This window comes from Strix aluco, chromosome 1 (assembly GCF_031877795.1).
Source record: "Strix aluco isolate bStrAlu1 chromosome 1, bStrAlu1.hap1, whole genome shotgun sequence".
In the NCBI taxonomy this organism is placed as follows: Eukaryota; Metazoa; Chordata; class Aves; order Strigiformes; family Strigidae; genus Strix; species Strix aluco.
In genome coordinates, this window is record NC_133931.1 from 1581220 (window position 1) to 1601906 (window position 20687).

At 46.5% G+C, this 20687-nt stretch overlaps 1 protein-coding gene across 1 annotated transcript; it reads left to right on the forward strand.

Annotated features, from left to right (window-relative positions):
* The first annotated feature begins 3317 nt into the window (after positions 1–3317).
* On the forward strand, positions 3318–8195 carry LOC141932590 (lymphocyte antigen 6E-like). Its single transcript, XM_074846374.1, has 3 exons — positions 3318–3369; positions 7057–7176; positions 7984–8195. The coding sequence occupies exons 1-3, from the start codon at positions 3318–3320 to the stop codon at positions 8193–8195; spliced, it is 384 nt and encodes a 127-aa protein (XP_074702475.1).
* The last annotated feature ends 12492 nt before the right edge of the window (positions 8196–20687 follow it).

Sequence of the window (20687 nt, forward strand, 5' to 3'; positions counted from 1 at the left end):
CTGAGGCTAGTACTGCCCCAGGTTTTGTCCTGTTGAGCTTGTGAATACAGACCTGCTCTTGGCATCCAGGTTTAAAATAAGGTCATTTCTTATGCTACCTGAACTTGGCAGGTGCCTTCGTTTTGGGTTGGGAGGGAATATGGCATGAAAAGGAAGGTATAAAAATGTGTGGGCAAAGGCACATGGTAGAGCCTGCTTCTGCCATGGAGGGTTTTGTGGTCTACTTCTGGCTGTTGCATGGAGAAGTTATGAACAGGACCAGGAAGCCAGAAGTCCCATCCTTAAGGGAGAAGCACCATCCATGAACCCCAGCCTGTCTGTTTCTTGCCTGGTTTCTCCCTGTTCCCATAGGTTTTCATTCCCTACTGCCCAGCAACACAACCGTGCATGTGGGCCAAAGATTGATCCACGTCTCAGATTACATAAAAGGGTCCTTATCTGGAAGTGGGAGCAGCAATTGCCCTGAGGCACAGGAGGTCCTAAAACCATGAAAAATTCCTTAGTGAACCCTCCCTTGGCAACGGTGTTGTCTAAGAGGAGACTCTTCTCTGCCAGCCTTCCTGAGAAATCCTGATATGACATCTCCCAGCAGATGTTGCTGCCTAATTCCACATCCCTCTGCCCAGAGTTTCTTATTTGTTGGCTCCCATGATTGCATACTCCTTGGATGAAAGTGGCGAGCTGCCCTGCAGAGACATTTGGGATGCCTGGAGGGCTCTCAGTAAGAAGATGAGTGTTTCATTCAAATAATTGGGATTGCTTCTGAGATGTAGCTGGCTCTCTCTGTGTGGATTATCTAAGAGCTCGGTTTTTGGTGCTCCTGAATCACTGCACCAGGACCTGAATCAGCCAAGGGGGCCTTGCCCTGCCTAAATTAGGCATCTGGAGGAGGTGGTTTACTTTGGCCCTTCTTTTCCCTCACTCAGGGCTCTATCACCACTGATTCTGAAGGACCTACACTGCCTTCTGCTGTCCTCAAATAATTTGGCTGCCTTTTCCCTCACAACATGAAATTTCTTCCCTTTCTCCCTGTTAATTTGCCTGGATCTGATTAACACGCAGTGAATCAATGACAAAGCAAGAGACAAGATGGATGCAAAAGGTCAAAACAAGGTCTTCACTGCATCTAAAAAGCTTCTGAAAGCCATGGAATATGACAAAAGCATCCCTTTTTCAATGTTAACTGCTGCTCTCTTGTCATATAGCCAAATCATGGCTCCATTTTGAGGTCCATTTTAGTTTTCCTGAATGAGTAATGATGAGATATTACTCTACAGAGGTGACGCAACTTCCTTGCATTTTTTTGCAGTCTTCCTCAATCTTACTTCTCACTTGGTGCCCCTTGGCTTGCCTGCTCCAGGCCCTTCTCCAGGCTGAAGGCTGTGATGCTGGGCAGCAGGAGACACCCTCCTGACTGCATTGAGTTTCGTAATCTGTCCTCTTGAGAAAGAAGGAATCACTGTGACCCAGTCACTGTGCTGCAAATTGACTGCTCTCCAGATGTGAGAAGAGGGCATGCTCCAGCACTGCAGCACTCCTAGGTACTAACGAAGACATTAATGACCTGGGGACAGCTCCCAGATAACAGTTTGACATAGAAGATCTTGTTTCCTACTCAAATTTCTCTCCTTGGTACACATTTGTTGGCTGGGGATGTCTTAGCCTCACCACAATCTTTCAAAGCTGACTTGCAACATCTTCTTGCACGAAGGTTCGTGTAGAAACAAATGGATGTTGGTAAAGTCAACATGAGGGGGCGTACGGCAATAACTAGAGTGCTCTTTCACTCACGGAGGAAGGGAAAAGGAATATATATAACAGAAGTCTATGGGATAATTAATAGCACCAAAACAAGGGGGAAATAGTTGCTTCCTATTACCCGCATTGCAAAATACCAGCAAGAGGACACACCCACTAATTACACAGAACAACCTGTTTATAACACACTTGGGCAGTAAACTGAATTGCCCTCTGCAAAGCAGAAGGTTTGATTTGGTCATCACCAGCACGTCCCCTGCTGACCTCACAAACCTCCAAAAACAAGAATGGGGATGTCTATTTTGGTATCAGGCTTGAACAACTCTGGAATTCACCACCTGATGATGTCATTCTAGGAGCAGTTTAGGAGGGCCTGAAAAAGTATCACACGCTCTCATGGATAAGGAAATCAGCTGGTGTTGGGATGATTTATATTAGAAACAGACAAAAATACCCTGCTGATGGCTACTTCTAGGGAACTGCCTGTTAAGTTATTCCATATTTGCCAGCAAAAGGGGGGTTTGGCAATTTTTTCTTTTGTGCATTCTGCTACCTTCTGTCCAGGAGTAATCTCACTTTGAAAGAAGCTCTGTGAGATGGTGGTGGCTTGAGCTCTTACAAGATGCATCTTGTATTAGGGTCTATTTCCCAGAATGTCAGAGTCAGATTTTAAGAAATTCAGAGAGAGCAACATAGAAGAATAAAAGAAAAGAGATTGATTTAAGGGGAGAGATTGAAAAAGAGAGTTTGAGAGATGGCTTTTTTCAAAGTAGAGCAGCAATTCCAGGATACCAATTTGTGGTAATGTAAATGGAGGTCTGATTTCCAGAAGCTGTTGGGTGTGGAGAAAAGCAGACCCTGTAAAGAATCCCTAAAATGGAAGAAAAACTTCATTAAATAAAAAGACTATAAGGTATTTGAGAATTCCAGTCAAGGGAGGAGCAAGCAGAGGGATTAACTACAAGTAATAGAAAATTGATAAAGAAATGAAGACTGACATGAAAATTTGAGGAAAATTTTCTGTTTAACTAACCATTAGCTAATTTCATTTAGTGTAAACCACACTGATTTTATTGGAGATAAACCAGCGTAGGCCAGTTGAGAGTCTGACCTTCTAGTTCTATGGAATAATTAAAGAAAATTAATGATATGAACCCTGGTATAGCACACGCTGACAATCCAAAGGGATTAGGAAAATGCGCTGTTAGGACTATCTCCCCGTGCCTCCGGGCTCTGCTATTTCATCAGCACAGCTGCTGCTTCTGCTGGGAGGAAGGAAAGGAAGAAACCTGGAGAAGAAGAGAGCAGATCCTATTTCCCATCACTCATATGACCGGAAGAGCAAGAAATGTGTTGCTAAAAGGACTTTTCCCCAAGGTGTCGGCTTGTTCCAAGGGCTCCAGCATGGAGAACTCCCACATGCACATTACACACCCTTGGGTTGATTTCATGTCCACCCCTGAGCCATCTGGAACCTGTAAAACTGCTGTCGCTGTTCAAAAGGTATATAACCTGTGCTCCAAACATCCTCCTAGTCCAGTGGAGAGGATCTGGTGGAGATGAAGACTACTCTTGTCACCTTATTGGCTGCTGTCCTGTGTGTGGAGCAAGGTGAGCCTCTAATGCTGCTACTAGTTAAGATAAGGTATATAGAGATGGTGAAAACTTTTCGTGTCACAAAAATTTAGAGGGTTTTCACTAACTCTGCAATATTGCAATGTTGCAGCCATGCTGCCACCAACTTCCTTTTGCACCTTGATTAACGATTTGCTGCAGAAATAAGATCCTGATAAACTAATTCTTCTTTCCAGCGGCAGTACTGAGTGAGAGAGCTCTAATTGTACGGTGCTGGATGCCAGATTATAACCACGCAGTGATCTATGGGATCGTCCCAAATGATGCAAATTAGAAGTGCCAGAAAGCATAACAAAACATATTTTCTTATCCATATGGGGTTTTGAGCATCTTACAGACTTTTCTGTACTGCTGCTTCCTCCATTGTAGCAAGCCACGTGGTTTGCCATGTGTCTTGCTTGCTAGGAAATGCACCAGTGAGAATTTTTATAGATTATATCAGAGGCAGAGGTGAAAGAGCTTTTCTGTGCTTATGTCATGTTAAAGGCATCCTTCTCCCAAAGGGAAGTCCGAGGTACTCTGAATGTGTGTCCTTCTTCTGGGACTGATACACGTGTTGTTACATCGCTATGTGCACGTAGGAATAATGACCAGATTGACAACATTTTCCCCACGCCTGATAGTTTCCCAGAAACTATGATACATATCAAGCAGGGGTTGAGAAAGAGGCATCTAATTAATTCTTGCTCTCTGATGTATCAACCCCCTACTCCTACATTTTTTGGACAGATGGTTCTGCAGCACACCTGTAAGATCAGAAGCTTCGGCCAGTTTGGGGGTTGGAAAAGGAGTATTCAGTTCTAAAAATATAAAGGATATTGTGCCCATAATTCCTGAATGCAGCAACACAACATGGACAGAGGAATTATCAAAGGCAATGTCCCCAGTGTTACCCAGGATGAAGTGGAAAGCTAATAGAGATCCAAGACTCTGGTAGCACACGTTCATGGTGGGATATCTTATTGCTGTAGTAGGCTTGAAGACATTTTATATTGGCATCAGCTTCCAAAAGGACCTAGGGGCAGTGTTTCATGCAGCACCTTTCGGTAGCCCAGCCTAGATCAGAGGAAGCCAGTAATTCAAATATCAAGGCTTTCACATTCAAGAGTAAGAGATCGCAGGGGGATACAGGAGCAAAGGAAAACTTGGAGATAATTGTTATTCGATCCTTCTCATGTATCTGGGGTCCAATTCAAGACCCTAATAAGCAACTTTTACTCAAAACTGTTGATCTCTCAGCCCACCAAAGAGAGTCTGTTGCCATTTGCATCCATGAACTCACCATTATAGCTATATTATGTCCAGAAGAAACCTTAAAAGGTCATGATCCTTTACCCTGCTCCGATGCTGGACCAAACCAGGCAGATGCTTATTTAATGTGTCCTTGAAAGTTTTCAACAAAGAAGACTCCACAGCCTGGAATTACTCAGACTCTCATCCTTTTAGAAAGTTAGTCTTAATATCTCTTAACATCTCTTTTTGTAGAGTTTGCTTGTGTTTTCACTGTAGGATGTGTAGAACAGTTTATTAACTTCTTTGTAGATTCTTTTTGCTTGCATGAAGAAGGTTACTGTGTCTTTCCTCAGCAGATTCTCACTGTTAATAAACAAGCTAAATGTTTCCAATATTTTCTATGAGGTCATATTTTCAAGATCTCTGACCATTTCTCCTCCCTCTCCTCTGGTCTCTCTCCAAATGCTTTGCATATTTTTTGAAGTGCCGCATACAGGTTTGGCCATTGGTGTTCCAGCTGAGGCCTTGCCAGAGTCGAAAGGCCACTTTGCATATCTTGCACATGACATTGCTGCCTGTGTTCCCTTGCGTGACATTTGTTTCCATCGCTGAAGCGTGACACGGTTGACTGCTGCTCTTTACACTGCAGTCCTTAATTGTAACTCAACCAGTTGTTCCTCATCTGACTTTTTTTTTTTTTTTTTTTTTTTTTAATCTCGGTGTAATGTATTTCTCTTTGATCTGCATCTATTATTTTTTTTCATTCTTTTATTACACCCATCTGTCAAAATCACTTAGAACTCTACTTACAGTATGTTTTCAGCTATTTTGTCCTTGGCATCACCTGAAAATGTGATGCTCATCCTCTATCTCATCCCTATTGTCAGTAGTGATGATATTGTATAGACCTGAGCCCACAGCAGAGCTCTGGAGAAACTTATGAGTTTCACTTCTCCAATTGGTTTGACCAATAATCATTGCGGACTACCCTGTGAGGGTGTTTTCATGTCTGGCTTTGCACCCATTCTGTTGCATTTTCACTAGCTTGTGTTTCCTGGGCTTGCTTGTAACCACGTCATTCAAGATTGTGCCAAAAATTTTGTAAAATCTTATTGCATCTCCTCTACCCTGTACATGAAGATTCAAATTTTTAGCAACGAATGAAGCAAAAAAGCTACACAGCATTATGGACCTCTCAGCATCAACAGTTGATAACTTTTTCTTTCCCTTACCTTCCATCAGAAACTTCTCATTTAATGGTCTCTCTGACCTACATTGCCCTTCCACTTTCTTACTGCCAACTTCTTATCGGGCAAAACTGCTCTCACAGGAACACGTCCTCTAGTTGCTTTCTGCCCTTTCCATAGCGACAAGTCTGTCCTCAGACTTACCAGGAACTTAGCAAGCATTCTGTGCTGTGTTTGCTTCCCTTTCAAAAAATGTCTGTGTTTTTAAAGTAACTCATCCCTTTTCCTACACAGGAAAACTCATACTTTGCTCTGGGTGATTTTGCAAGCTTAGAACCCAGCCACCACTATAAAACCTATAAATCAATTAATCTGCCTGGAGAGTGTTCTGCAGACACTTTGGTGTGGTTTCTCATCCAGACTGTGTTTTTGCTTTTCTTCCTTTCTATCATTACTTTCCAGAGGCTTTACAGAGGTCTGTCCTACCACCTTCTGGATTTGAGGTCAAGTCTGTACGTTCTTGACAGACAGCTCATCGCTGCCTGTCCTTCCTGCCAGTCATCTTCTGTATCTGTATTGCAGATGTATGAATTATCCCTCCAAATCTGCACTTACCAGTTAAACCAAATTTTGGTTAAGACTTCCCATTTATTCTCTATCTCACAGTAGTATGCAGAAGTTTGACAGAGCATCTGACTACTCTCACCAGACTTCCTAGGACTGAGGTTAGGCTAGTTCAGTTAGTGGCGTGGGACCACAAGAAAGGATACGTGACAGTAGTCTCCGAGCCAGATGAAAGAGAAGTAGGACACCAGGCATTGTCCACCTCCTCAAAATGCTCCAGGCACCCTCAAAGGTCTCCCTGGCAAGCCCTGCCTAGGCTTGCTCAGGAGAAACGACTGAGCAGTAATTGACAATTCACGTGGCAGAGCTCTCAGGACAGAGGAGCTATTGCTCAGCAATAATCTCCATCATAAAAGACCCCAAATCCTTGAATTCCACTCACATCTAGTGCTGCCAGAGATTGCAAACAGATCGATAACACTTCGCAGTCTGAGACATATGAGACAGCGAGGGATTTAACATTGGTGTCACGGGTCAAGGGATAAAGAAAGTCACCGGTCATTCACACACACACATTCATCAGGCTATAACTAGGAAAATGGAGCTATCTGGCTTGTAGGTATTGTGGTTCCTAAACCATGTAATGTGCTTTTTCTTCTTTTTTTTTTTTTTCCCCTAGCTTACCCATTTATGTGCTACGTGTGCCAAGAACAGGAGTCCAACAAAAACTGTTTGACCATTTCCATGTGCGCAAAGGAAGACAAATACTGCGTGACTTTCCATAACAATGTTGGAACAAGTATGTTTCTGAACAACACCTTGTTTGTGCCGTAGAAGAGCAGTCCAGGAATGGACTGTCATCCTAGTCATGGCCACGTATGGCAACAACAGCCCCCCGTCACCAACTGTTAGGAAACACTGACCTTGTTGCTCGCTCTTGCAGTCACTGCAGTGTCAATACATACTTGATATTGCTACCAGGAGTTGGGGAAATGCTGAAGATACATATAGCAGCACCAGAAAGTGAATTCAAGCCTGGGGCTGTGTGCACTGCTTCACGGTTAGCTCCCCCCAGCTTTCTGCTGACCGCTCCACCAGGCCCCGTCTATGGCAATATTCACTCCCAGCATTGTTTTCAAAAAATATTTTGAGCAAAACTGCACCATGGCTGACTTCCCCTGCCGTGCACAATCTGTCAGGTCTGTCCTTGGGGCTCTGCACCCTCAAACACCTCCACGTGCCCTCAGACCAAATCTCAGGTCATACAATACATTCTCCTTGGTTTTATGCTGTAGGAAAAACATCCTGGTGGGCAGCGACCCAGCCTGGGCATCGCTTCAGGCAGCTTGAACTGAAAGCCACCCATACATGCTAATTCCACTCTAGGGACACATGAAACATAGATCCCAGAGAAGACCAGCATCAGGTTGCAGCAGTGTGGATCTGGCCAGATTGTTGTTAGTCCTGAGCAGAGGATGTATTTGCTCTGGGGACTCGTGCCTGGCCTTCTTTTATTCACCAATGCAGATTTAGCCATGGAAACATTTTAACAATGATTCTTACATTCTCCTCTTTCTTTCCCCCCATCCCTTCTCTTCTGCATTAGAGCCCAACAAGCCTAAATACGTCATCTCTAAGATGTGTTCTCCAACGTGTCCGGCAACAAGTCAGCAACAAAACCAAACCTATCAGAGGGTTTCTTGCTGTGAGAAACCTTTATGCAATGTGAATGGAGTCAGCAGCAAGCAAAGCAGCTATGGAGTGATGTCCCTGGGTGTCCTAGCCAGTATCACTTACATCTTTGCATGTGGACTGTGATGGGTTAGGAAAAGCTCCCCGTGATGGCATTGTTGGCTGAAATAAAAGTGTGTTGCTCTGGGATAATTACCGCTCTCAAAGAATCGTGCTTTGCAGCTGAGCTTCCCCTGGGATTTTTGAGATAGTCTAATTGGGTGCTGAACTCCCATTGATTTCCTAAGCCTACTTGAATCCTAAGTGTCCTCAGACATTCAAGTCACCTAAGAAAACACATAAAAGACAGACTTTTTGACATGTTCGGGCTTCAAATCATTACAGCTCCGAAGAGATCCTTGAAGACATATTTTTGTCTCTTTGAGTTTCAAAGCACTGTGAGGAATAACAACCCACCTTGCCTGAAACACAGGTAATAGCTCAATAGTTATGTCAGCACAGAGGGGATGTTCAGTACCTTCTGTTCACAGTAAGTTGGCTATCACACATCAGTCAAGCAGTTCATAAACAAGTAAGTAGAGGTAAAGCTTATTTCTGGCGGTATTTTGGACATTCCTTTAGCCTCAGTGGGGAACAATTTCTGGCTCCTCTGGCTCTTTGCTCTTGTAGGGTTATTACATTTTGAAATGAGCACCCTTTATCGCCCAGCTCTGATGTGTTGGCTGAGCTTGAGGAAAAGGCAGAGAGGAGCAAATGTGGCTGAGAGAGGAAAGGCAGAAGCAGGGCACCGATGGGGAGATGGGAGGGAGAAGAGGGAGAGTCAGCATGGGAATTGCCCACACAATGCCGCCTCGTGGACCTGACCCAGCTGGAAAAGAAGATGTCCCCATATCTATTTCCCTCTATTTTTGCAGGGCCAAACCGACCTGACAGCTGTTGCCAACCCCAGTCATTTAGAGACTGTGAGAGGGTTTCTACAAAACCATGTTCCTGGCATAGAAATGATTGATTGTGCTGGGCTTTGTTTGGTTTTGTACTCCGGGCACTCTGCTCCCTTCTCTCCCTGCAAGAGCTGCAGCTGAGGGGAGACAGAAAAGCTTTGTAGGAGGCCTGGGGGTGTATACAGAGAGGAAGAAGGGCAGGCAGCCAGAGACTAACACAAACAGCCCAGAGCTTCTTGGTCATAGACCCTGCCGCAAGCTCACTTTTCTGAAAAACAAAAAAAAAAAAAAAAAGGAAAAATTGGCAGCATCACTAGCTCAGCTGTGTTCTGGGGGAAACCAGAGCTCATCCAAACAATTCAAGGGTGGCTTTTTTTTTTTTGATGAGATGTTGTATTTGATGGTTAAATGAGATCTTCAGTTTGTCTGAAGCATTGCCTTGGAAGGCTGCTATGTTTTGGTTGCACATGTGGAAGGATGCACGTTTTTGAGATGTTTCGCACTGTCTGGATTACAAAGCAACTGGTTTCCTAAGAGGATGATCAGCCAAAGATGCCCCATCAACTTCATGTTTTGTACTGTGAACTCTGAAGCCTGGTGCCTGTTTTTAAACTTTTGTTTAAACAAAGCAAATGAAGAAGGTGACACCATGATGCTGGGCAGGGACAAGATGATGCTGATGCCCATTGATCTGAGCATACTGGTGATCTGTGCCCAGGGATGAGATGTCAAAAGGGACAAATGTGAACTTGCCAGCAGAAGGTGCTGTTAATTTTCTCTCTCCAAAGACAACCACAAATGGGAAGGAAAGCTATAACAGAGAAAGGGAAGGAAAAGCCTTTTTAAACCAAAAGGAAAGATGTCCAATTGCTAAGGGCAGGGGCTGGCAGTGCTGGTAGGGGATGTGGTGGCTGTGCTGCATCCTGATGCCATGACCATGTGCTCCATGAATACCCCACGCAGAGGGAAGACATTTCCCTGCAGTACATCAGGTGCTTTCAAAAAACTCTGGGAAAGTTGGTCTATGGGCCAAAGCTATTACTGACTTTACCGCCAGGCAAGTTGACACAAGAAAGGGGAAGTAGAAGGCGATTTATATCTCAGCAAGCTTCACTGGACGTGAGAAGGCAAAGACCTTGTGGGTGAGACCAGCTGGTGGGGAGAGAATGAGTCAAGGGTTGAGACAAGTCCACTAAGGCTGGTGGCATGCAGGGGACCAGGATGGACAGAGTGAAGGAGGGAGATCCCATGCAGATCTTTTTGTAGAGCAGTAAAGCGGGAGTTGCTGCAGGGTCTGGAGGGAGAGGTGGTCTGTTCAGAGCACAGCTGAGCCCAGCAACCACTACTGAGGACTCCTTTTTGTGGTCTTCTGCTTCTGCACTGGGATCCCTGGCAGTTGGACACTTTAAAAAAGCTGCTTGGTTCTGCTTGCAGGGACTTTCTTCTGCTGGCATATTTCTGCACACATCGTGCCCCCTTGCAGGGCCTTATTGTCTTCCTAGCTCTTCCCCTCCTCTTCACCACGTCAGTTTAAGTGCTGCCTGCTGATAGCACCCACATGGATGTTGCCTCCAACAAGATAAAATTGGATAGAGGGCTTCCAAGATCTCCGTGTCTACAAATTTGGAGGAACCAATTTTCTTGAAATTTCTGGATGCCAGAGCACCTGACCATACCAAGATTATGCTGACTGATCCTTTGCAGGTGAAATGCCTTAAGGTTTTCACTGTGTTTAGTTTACTGGTTGCATTGCCAGTCATACTGCCTCCACCTGATTCCTGGACTGAAAGCCCACAGCTACGAATGAGGAGCTGAAGGTCTCTGAAAAGTGAGTATGGCAGTAGGATTTATGAATAGACTTTGTCAGAGATCATGCTCTGTGTGGGAGATCACTGAAACTCCTTCAAATAAAGAAGGAAGAGGGACACTTAAAAGCTGTCCTTCTTGTTTGGGGGTGAGAAATGGGGTACATGTTGGTCTGGCTAATGACAAGGTCACAGCTCCCTGTCCACACTGGTACCTGCCTTCTCTGGGCTGGAGGAAGGTGCAGGTAGAAGATCAGGGCTCCTGTGGCCCAGGAGTTTAGACACAGCCAGCCAAGTCTCCTCTTCCTCCATGGGGGGAATCAGTCACATTTGCCTTTTCAAATGAAGCTGCAGTGTGACGTTGGGTTGGTGGTGGTCTCCAGGCTTAGCTGTGCTTGCTGGGAGAAGACATCCAGGTGATGCTTGAGGGTGCCCCTTCAGTGTAGAATTCATTTTTTACAATCTCACAATGACTTTGAGTTGTACACCCGGAGTCAGGAGATGCATTTTTGCTTCCAGCCTGCAGTATGTGCAGAGTAAAGGGGAAGACAGGTGTGGAGACACCGACCACATCTAACACAAGAGTAACAGAGCCACTTTGCTGCCGCAGATGTTCCTGGCATTAGCATGGATTAGCCAACTAACACATCAAAAGCAAGAGCATTAAAATGAAGCAGGGCACAGGTCTAAGTAAATAAAAGGTGCTGTTCTCAATATGAATATGCACATCAGTGAGGGATATCAGCCAAACTAAGTAGTGTCCAGGCAGAGGCATTGGGAAAAGAAATCTTTGGCATCCATCACACCTACCAAACGCAGCCTGTTTTACCTGCTTCCTGTTTCTTCACAATAGGGAAATCTGGGTCTTTCAGAAGACTGGATACTACCAAATGCAGCATCCATCATTAAAGAGGGGATGGGGGAGACTCTAGGGACATACAGAGCAGTCAACCCAGGCCCCAGTCTTGGAAAAAACGCTCTGAAATAAATCATCAAACAACTTGCAATGGTGTGGGGGCTACCAAGGAGATGGGGATGTAACAGCAAGAGCTTTGTGACAGATGGCTGTTATTCCCACCTGTGGCAAGATGGTAAAATCTGTAGTTAGGTTAAAAGTGGTAGCTGTCACATAGCTCAGTGTTAATAAACCTTATGACACCGTATCACATGACTGTCTGATAAGCAAAACTAAGAAAACACAGTCTAGCTAAAATCATGAGCAAATAACTTTCAACAGTTTGCTGTCAAACTGGAACGATCTATTAAATGGGGTCCTCCGTGGCTTGCTTGGCTCTGGTATGATGCAATGTTTTAATTACCGGTTTGAATGATGGATTAGAGAATAAGTTCATTGAGCTTGCAGGTGACAAGCTGAGAGAATCTGCAAATAGGAGAATTCTGGGTCACTCCGATAAATCTGAGCGATAGTCTGAGAAAGAGGATGTAATTTAGGAAGGACAAGCACAAAGCTCTACAGTTAGTGTGGACCTGTCATCCACACAAATACAGGATGAGGAAATCTCCCTTGCAGCAATCTGGCAGAAAAAGAAGTTGAGGTGGGTGTTGTAACAGATCACAAGTTTAATGTGTCAAACTTAGGGAAAAAATTATGAAAAAGAAGGCGGCCTTGTTGGAACTCTGAAATCCCTTGAAAAGTCTTACACATTGCACTGGGAAGCGTAAACTGGTGTGTGATGGGCTGAGATCCTTCCAGTCTCTTCTCCAAAGTGAAGGCCTGGGCTGCTCCATTCTCCCCACTTTTTGCTTTAGGGTTCACACAGCAGTAAAGGAGCTTTTAGATAGGATCAGAAAGTTTTCCTAGCATCTAATGTACAGTGAAGAGCTGGAGAACTGCCTCCAGCATCAGGAGCTTTAGCATCATTATCAAGATGCATCAAAGTATGATAGAAAAATGCAGTCCTCAGCATTTCATTAGAGTCTCCACTGGGGCTGGAGAATGAACTCAGTTGCCTCTCCTGATTCTCTCGCTCTCCTTTCTGTCATTCCCGTGTACCTGTCGTAGGTGTTGGTTCCTGTCACTAGAGCAGAATTGTGGTCTTCAGGCTTGACTTTGCTTTATCATAGAATCAAAGAATGGTTTGGGTTGGAAGGGACCTTAAAGATCATCCAGTTCCAAACCCCCTGGACAGGGACACCTTCCACTAGGTTGCTCAAAGCCAAATACATAGCAATGTCTGGCAGCAGAGGTGACCCAAAGATGCTCTTCCACTGACATCATGTAGGAACTCTACTCCAAATGGTGTTCAACCCCCAGAACACCTTCAGGGTTCCAGGATCTCAGTCAACAGTAAAAGCAATAGATATGCTGAGCCAGTGAGTGGAAAGACAGCTCTGTATAATATGAATGACATGGTTTTCTCCTCTTTCACCTGATTGCTCATCTAGGCAAATCCCTAAGCATCACACAAAGCATTGTCATCATGCATGGGGGTGACAGGGGTTCAATCTTCCTTGGTCCAGGAGGGCCAGGAAACAGTCACTGGCTCCTTGCCTGGTTCTCACAATAGCTCATCTGGGACCTGCCTCCAGCTCCAGGGCCTGCTCCAGCATTAGATGTTAATCAGCAATTAGATAACGTGCAGACACTGCTCCTGGGAACAAGAAACTCCCTTCTGCAGTCTACAGGAAATTAGTGTAATAAAACTTACTGCAAGATCTTCCGGGAGAAGAAAGCCATTTTATCATACAAAATCTCTAATAAGTTGATTTTGCCCTCTCACGCTCATCCTTACAGATTTAATTTGATCACAAGCACCGACATGTGTGTGCCCAGATGATCTGGCCAGTGTCACTTCTATGCCACAGGTAGGCAAGAGATGACAGCTATGCAGTTCTCATCGTGCCTCCCAGATGCTTGGCAGAGCACGACAAACTGATTTTGGACCTGCCTTTTACAACCTTCAGAGAGAGAGGATGCTGTTTTGACTCGCCCTCCCTTCTATTTTGCCCCTCTTAGGTGAAATTCCTGAATCTCCCAGTTCTTTTGTTCCCTTTATGTGGGTGTTTTATGGCTCCCACCCTGTCCTTCAACATCTGCAGACTCTTATCTAAGGTCATTTTATTCCTCCTTTCCATTTGAATGAAGTCAGACACAGGGTGCTCTAGAGCAGTTAACACACGCCTTTCCTTTTTAACCCTTGGTCTGCTGTTTCTTCTAGGTGCTTTCACACACTTGCACATTCCCACTCTTATGTCTTTCATACCAAACTTAACATTTCTACCACAAATCTCCACAAGCCCAGCACCTTGCCTACATCTTCAGCACAGTTTGCACAGCCTTCCTGGAGCCTGGTGAATTCCTTGTTTACACAGAGGCACATTTTTGGTGGAAGGGATGGGGAAGGGCCTGAAAAGCCTCTTCCCTCCTCAAAACAACTGGGACATGAGGTGTCTGCTGTGGGAGAGAGATACTCCCAGGCACAGGAAGCTTTGCAGGTTGCTGCAGAGCCTCGTTGATGGTTCAAAAAGGCCAGGACTGGAAACAAAGGCTACAACATGGGTCCAAAGTTCACCCAGGAGATGGAGATAGGACTGGAGATGGGCATACCTACTATGTAAGTCAAGAGCCATCCAGCAGACAGGGTTGGAGACAAGGTCACAATCTGAGTCTAGTGGCCATTGTGAGGCCAGAAACAGAGCTGGAGACAAACTACCTACCACACGGGTCCAAGGTCCATCAGGAGATGGCTAGTGATAGGCACACTTCGTCCTGGCAAGGACAAAAGGCTCAGGCTTGAGGTTAAATGGGGCTCCTGGACCCATGGGCACAGTCTGAAGAGAGGTCCCTGGTGAGACTGGACAGGGCAATTAAGAATTAAGGCCTATGCATGCACTCAGGGCATGACAACGTGAGCCCATTTGTAGAGTCAGTTTTTAATGCTGGAGCGCTCTAGAGCAACCTTTCTTCAGAGGTAGCTGGTTGCTCCAGACACAGACAAATCTTCCAGCACACTTCCAGCAGCCTGGAGAGATCATGGCAGCAATCAGAGTTTAACTTTTTGCCCGAGTGATGACCCCTGCTTAAAGCTTCACAATTGTTTTCATGCCAAAAGCCTAGAATAAACAAGCAAGACAGAGGGTGAGTCATGCAGACTCTGGAAGGAGGAGGTGTGAGAATACCGATTTCTCCATGCCAACTAAGCATGCACCAGCCATGGAACCACCTTCACCTTAACAGCTCTGCCAGAGAAGGAAAACAGAAATGTTGACATCAGCCAGAAATGAAAGTTCATAAATCTGACAGCCTGATTGTGACTGCAGGTTGTGGTTTACGTGGTTGATTAAAGTCCTATTCCAGGAAATAGAGCAGCCCAAAGATGTACCTGGATATGCATCCACACTTTCAAGAACCTCAGTAGCTAACCGAGAGCTATCTCATCGGCTACAGCAGAGAGCGGCCTGTCAGGGTGATGGAGAACAATGTAGTGGCACTGTAGAAGGCTCAAAGAAGAGCCTGGGGCTTGGTTTGCCCATGACAAACCTGTGTCTGGAGCATCCTCGAATGATCCAAAAATGTTCCTGAAGGTCTTCTGGGCAACTCTGATCCAGAAGGGGCTTCAGGAGGAGAAACATCCAGGGGTGGGATGAAGGGGAAGGGTTGGCATATGAAGTCAGCCCTCTCGTTCAGCCAGGTGGAGCAGGATGGTGGGAGCAGGAGTCTCAGGCATGGTGCACCATGGCTCCAGCACTCTGCCGTGTAAGAGGCTGTGTCAGCACCTGGGGCAGTGAGGGACTTTATGCCATGACTACGTTGCAGCAGACTGCTTGCCACGTCCCGCTCAGGTGAGGCAGACAAGTGACTTAGATTCTTAAACCCCCAGCAGAGTGGACAACGGTGAGACAAGTCTCAAAGTCCAAACATTTATTAACTTACCACAATGTACTAATTGGGTACAAAATAATTGGCTAAGTATATAACGAGTTGTGGCAAGCAATAGAGTATGCCTTGTGTTGCTTAATGGTAGTGAAGGAAAAGGGGAAAAAGGAAAGGAGGGAGATAGAATAAAAAAACAGAGATCATATGTCTGGGTCCCTGAGTCGATCCTGCCAGTGACAGTTCCAGGAGGCATCTGTCTTCTTCACTTCATTTCACTCTCCAACCCCCCCTTCTTGCCCCCGCTCGATTTATACCCACTTTCCTTGGATCCATCCCCTAGGTCAACCCACATACCTACGTATCCCATGGATGGGGAGGGGTGAGGTGTTTCGTGGGATGATGTAATTAGCATGAGCAGTTAGTCTTCGTTAGCATATCCAGGGATGTTAACTTTAATATGCGTTTCGTGGATAATGAAGCAAAGGTCATTCACTGGACAGATGGCACTTGAAATTTGACCAGGTTCACCAGAGCAGAACCGTCCTGTCTCCACAGGGCTACCTCCTCCAGCTGCATCTTGTGTTATTCAGGCAGCCTTATCAGCTTCGAACTCCACCCTATCCACCCCGTGACCATAGTTTCATTACTTGCAAGTGTTTGAAACATTCCACAGCTCGGAGGGCCTCCACTCTTCCCGCTATCCTTTATCTCTTTCTCAGGCTGTTTTTCTCAGTCTTTGTTTCTCGCAGGCCCGTTTCTTTCAGGATCTGTTTTTACAAGTTGTCTCTCTCACTGCCCTGGGCAAAGAGACTCACTGTCTGAGGGGAAACAGAACTTGCAGCAAGGGTGGAGATCCTGGGCTCCTGCTCTTTCAGTCTGGAGAACAGAGCGTGTCCTCCCAGTCCTCTGCTCTGCCAGACTGATGCTCCATGTTTTACAGTGAGACAGCTTTGGCAGGTGGAACATGGCTCTTCCACAGAGCAGTCACAAATCACAGAATCATCAAGGTTGGAAAAGCCCTTGAAGCTCCTCCAGTCCAACCATTAACGTCACACTGACCATCCTCAACTCCACCAGATCCCTCAGCGCTGGCTCAACCCGACTCTTCAACCCCTCCAGGGATGGGGACTCCCCCCCTGCCCTGGGCAGCCCATTCCAACGCCCAACAACCCCTTCTGCAAAGAAATCCTTCCTAAGAGCCAGTCTGACCCTGCCCTGGCGCAGCTTGAGGCCATTCCCTCTTGGCCTGGCGCTGGTTCCTTGGCTCAAGAGACTCAGCCCCCCTCTCTGCACCCTCCTTTCAGGGAGTTGTAGAGGGCCAGGAGGTCTCCCCTCAGCCTCCTCTTCTCCAGACTAAACCCCCCCAGTTCCCTCAGCCGCTCCCCATCACACCTGTGCTCCAGACCCTGCACCAGCTCCGTTGCCCTTCTCTGGACACGCTCGAGTCATTCAAGGGCCTTTTTGGAGTGAGGGTGTTACCGAAAACTCGGAATAAAGAACTTATCGACACCAATTTGATGCGGATAAGCAGACACTTCTTTATTGACGGCTGGGTGCGTGAGCGAGTGCTCTCACTAACAACGCACACCAAGCATCAAAATCATACACCTTATATAGAACTTACTCATATTTATTCATTAAATATTCATGCATAAACATACTATTTCTTGGAAATCATTAACATATTCTCCTCCTATTTCCGATTCTGCGCAGTAGAACCCAGAAACATCTAGAAATGGGTCTTGGGTGTAATTTGGGTCAGTGGTCTATGAGTCGGTGGTCGCAGTCTCCCCGTTGGAATTACCTTTTGCCTAGTTTCACTGTTTCTTGGCAGGAACTTACAAGTTGCTTCAGTTGACTTTCCCCAGTTCCCATTAATTATGGATTCTGACATTTCTATGCATTCTTTTAGGTCATAAAATATCTTACAAGTAAACACTATACCCAAATTATCTTGAATCTTAAGCCTGTTATCTAAAGTTCTAAATGTTCCTACTAGGTTCCTTCGGCCTTGGTACAGGGTTGTACAGGGGATTTCGTAGTAGCATTGGCTGCTATATAATGTGTATAATAAATGTAAACATATAATTTCTATTAAATATCTCTTATAATTCTATATTCATATTAAAATTAAACAAAATGAATTCTAATCAATCACAAATCAGTAACAAGGGGACCAAAACTGAACCCACTCATCAAGGGGCAACCTCACCAGTGCCGAGCACAGGGGTCAGATCCCTTCCCTGTCCCTGCTGGCCACACTAGTGCTGATACAAGCCAGGATGCCATTGGCCTTCTTGGCCACCTGGGCACACTGCTGGCTCATGTTCAGACCCTATCCTCTCCTGCAGAAGAGATGTCTGAGCACTTCTCATCTCTACAGAACGACATTCACTATTGAAAAGAAAGAACTTCATCCCCTTCTTGCGGCATCTACACAAGGTGGTTTTAGCAGGTTTGCTCCACAAACCAACTCTGCTCCACCAACAAGGGAAACACCTCATTTGCAAATTCGACTGGGGCCTAAGTGCCCCCCAGAGACCCACGTGTGCGCAGCCTCAGGAAATCTCACCCAAGCCCTGAAACAGAAACGTGGCGGCGAAAGAAACTCTCTGCCTGCCACTGGCTCCGCAGAAGCTGAGTAAGCTTTTAGCGGGCCCACGTTTCAAGCTTGAACTCCTAAAGGGCCAGTTCAGCACCGAAGCCTTGCAGACCTAGTAATTCTAGTTTTAATTGCTGCACCTGTCTCTGCTACCCTGCTCCCTTGACCCATGAAGGGAGCTGCCATTCTCTTTGTTTCCTGATTTAAAAATTAGCCATTCCTCCCCATCATTCAAGCAAACCTTGAAATATTTACTCTAGCACCACTTTGCTTTATGATCCAGCTACTTCCCTATCTCCTTTTCTCTTAAGCTTTTGTACCTGTGTCCTCCTTTCCCCAGCGCAGACCACATTCTTATTGCTGGATTCTACCCCTGCTGCCTTTCTTACCATCTCCCTCTTTTTGTGAAGACACAATGTTTTTTTTGCCTTGCATTCACACTATGAAGCCAATGGTTCAACAAAGCCCTCCAACAACCTCCAAACTTGCAAGAAGAGGCTGGAGCATTCAGTGTGGCGTTTTGCTGTGTGTTGGCCTAGAGTAGAAAGCCCTGCCGTGGGAATTGCTGTGTTGAGCTTTGCCATCTTCTGTCCCACACCGTAGCCTCGGTAAGGAGGTGGGAGACACGGGCTTAGACCAGCAAGTTTTCAGAAGGGCTTCCTTACCTGGTGGATCTTCTACCATAGTGAATGGGTCCTCAGTCGCTCTGCCCACCCCTTTCATTTGCAGCATCCTGTAATTAATGCTGTCCCCACCCAGCCATTTCAGTAGTATTGGGATGACTCCAGATCCCGTGGTGAGTTGTGTCCCATGTGACTCTTAGGTCCTCCCTCTTCCAGCAGCAGATAGGTCCTCTCCAGGAAATAGTGGAACTGATAATGTTAAGTTTGTGTGCAAGAGTAAACCAGAATGCTGGAGGCCCTGTACACTTCTTGTAGGGATGAGGGGAATGTTCAAGACATTGCAGGAGCGGGAGAGCTGAAGGGACTTGCTATGCCTTCCTGATACCCAGAAATTAAACCTCATATGCTGTACCTCAAAGATGAGATAAATGCTGTGAGATTGCTCACATGTAAGCTACAAAAAGCCAGACATACTCTTACGTGCACAACCAGAACTTGGCCTGTATGAGCCGGGGGTCTTGTGAGTGTATCTGAATTACGGTTGCTCAGGATACGGCAAAGCTGAAACTTCCCATTTTTTTAGTATTTGATTTGTAAACCAGAGAATGAAACAGTCCCAGCAGCCCGTTCCAGTGGAAGATATTAGACCACAGAAACACACCGCTCACAGTCAGTTCCTGCTAAAATAACTGGCAGGGACAAATAAAAATGAGCCATCAGAGAAAAAAGGGAAGTAGAGGTTTTCAGGCATGGATTTGTTTTCCAAGTAGAGGACTGTGAATGCACTCTGGGAAGACAGGAGCTGGAATTCCTTCTGACAGATGCATTTGCCAGGAAATGCTGATTCTGCAGAATTAAACCCATCTGTGGCATACACGATTTGTCAAACCTGCTTGTTTCTTGCTGGCTCACCAGCCGTCTCCTCCATTCCCAGGCTTCCTTGACAGCCAGCTTCTCAGGGTCCCTCCCCCAATGCTCTCCCCGCAGATCATTTCCTAGAGGATTTAGCTATTTCTCTGGGTGAACCTGGCCCACTCCAGCAAACCTTTCTGGCGGACTGTCCTACGCTCTGAAGATCCGTCCTGCCGAGCAGCCCAGGCTGTCCTGTGCCACCCCAGCTGCTGGGCCCTCGTACCTTCAAGCTTCCCAACCCTGTATGTCTAATCCCATTTAGGCTCTGGGAAACGTCTAGGGAAGTTGGTTCTCTACGTGCTCGGGTCTTGCATGGGGTCTGTGCATGCAGGGGGGGTTGTACATCAAGAGGGGGGGGTCATGCACGCAGGGGGCTTGTGTATTGGGGGGGGTCCTTGCGTGTAGGAGGTCCACGCGTGAAGGGAGTCCTGCACACGGGGGTTTGCACGCCCAGGGTGAGCGTGCGGACAGGGTGGTTGTGAATATATGGGGGGGTGTGGGGTGTGTGTGCTCAGGGGGGGTCTGTGAATGAAGACGCACCCAGGAGGGGAGGGGGGCATGAACGCAGAAGGTCCTGGTGGGTGAAGGGAGTCATGGATGCACTTGAGGAGGGCTGTGCCTGAGCAGGGTCCGGCATGCAGGGAGCCCTCCTCCTCCTCCTCCTCCTGTCTCTTTCCTTCGGGGAATAAAGGCGGGGGGGGGGGGCGGGGGGGCGGATGGAAAACGCTTTTGGGACAGAGCCAGGGGAAAGGTGACTCTGCTCCCGCGGGGCTCCCAGCCGCTGGCGCCATGGGCACTGTGTGTGTGTGTCCCCCCCCCGCCCTCCACTTCTCCGGCCCCGGCTCCTCAGAACGGGGAAACGAAACCAGGCGGGGCCGGGGGGAGGCGGTGGGAGGGA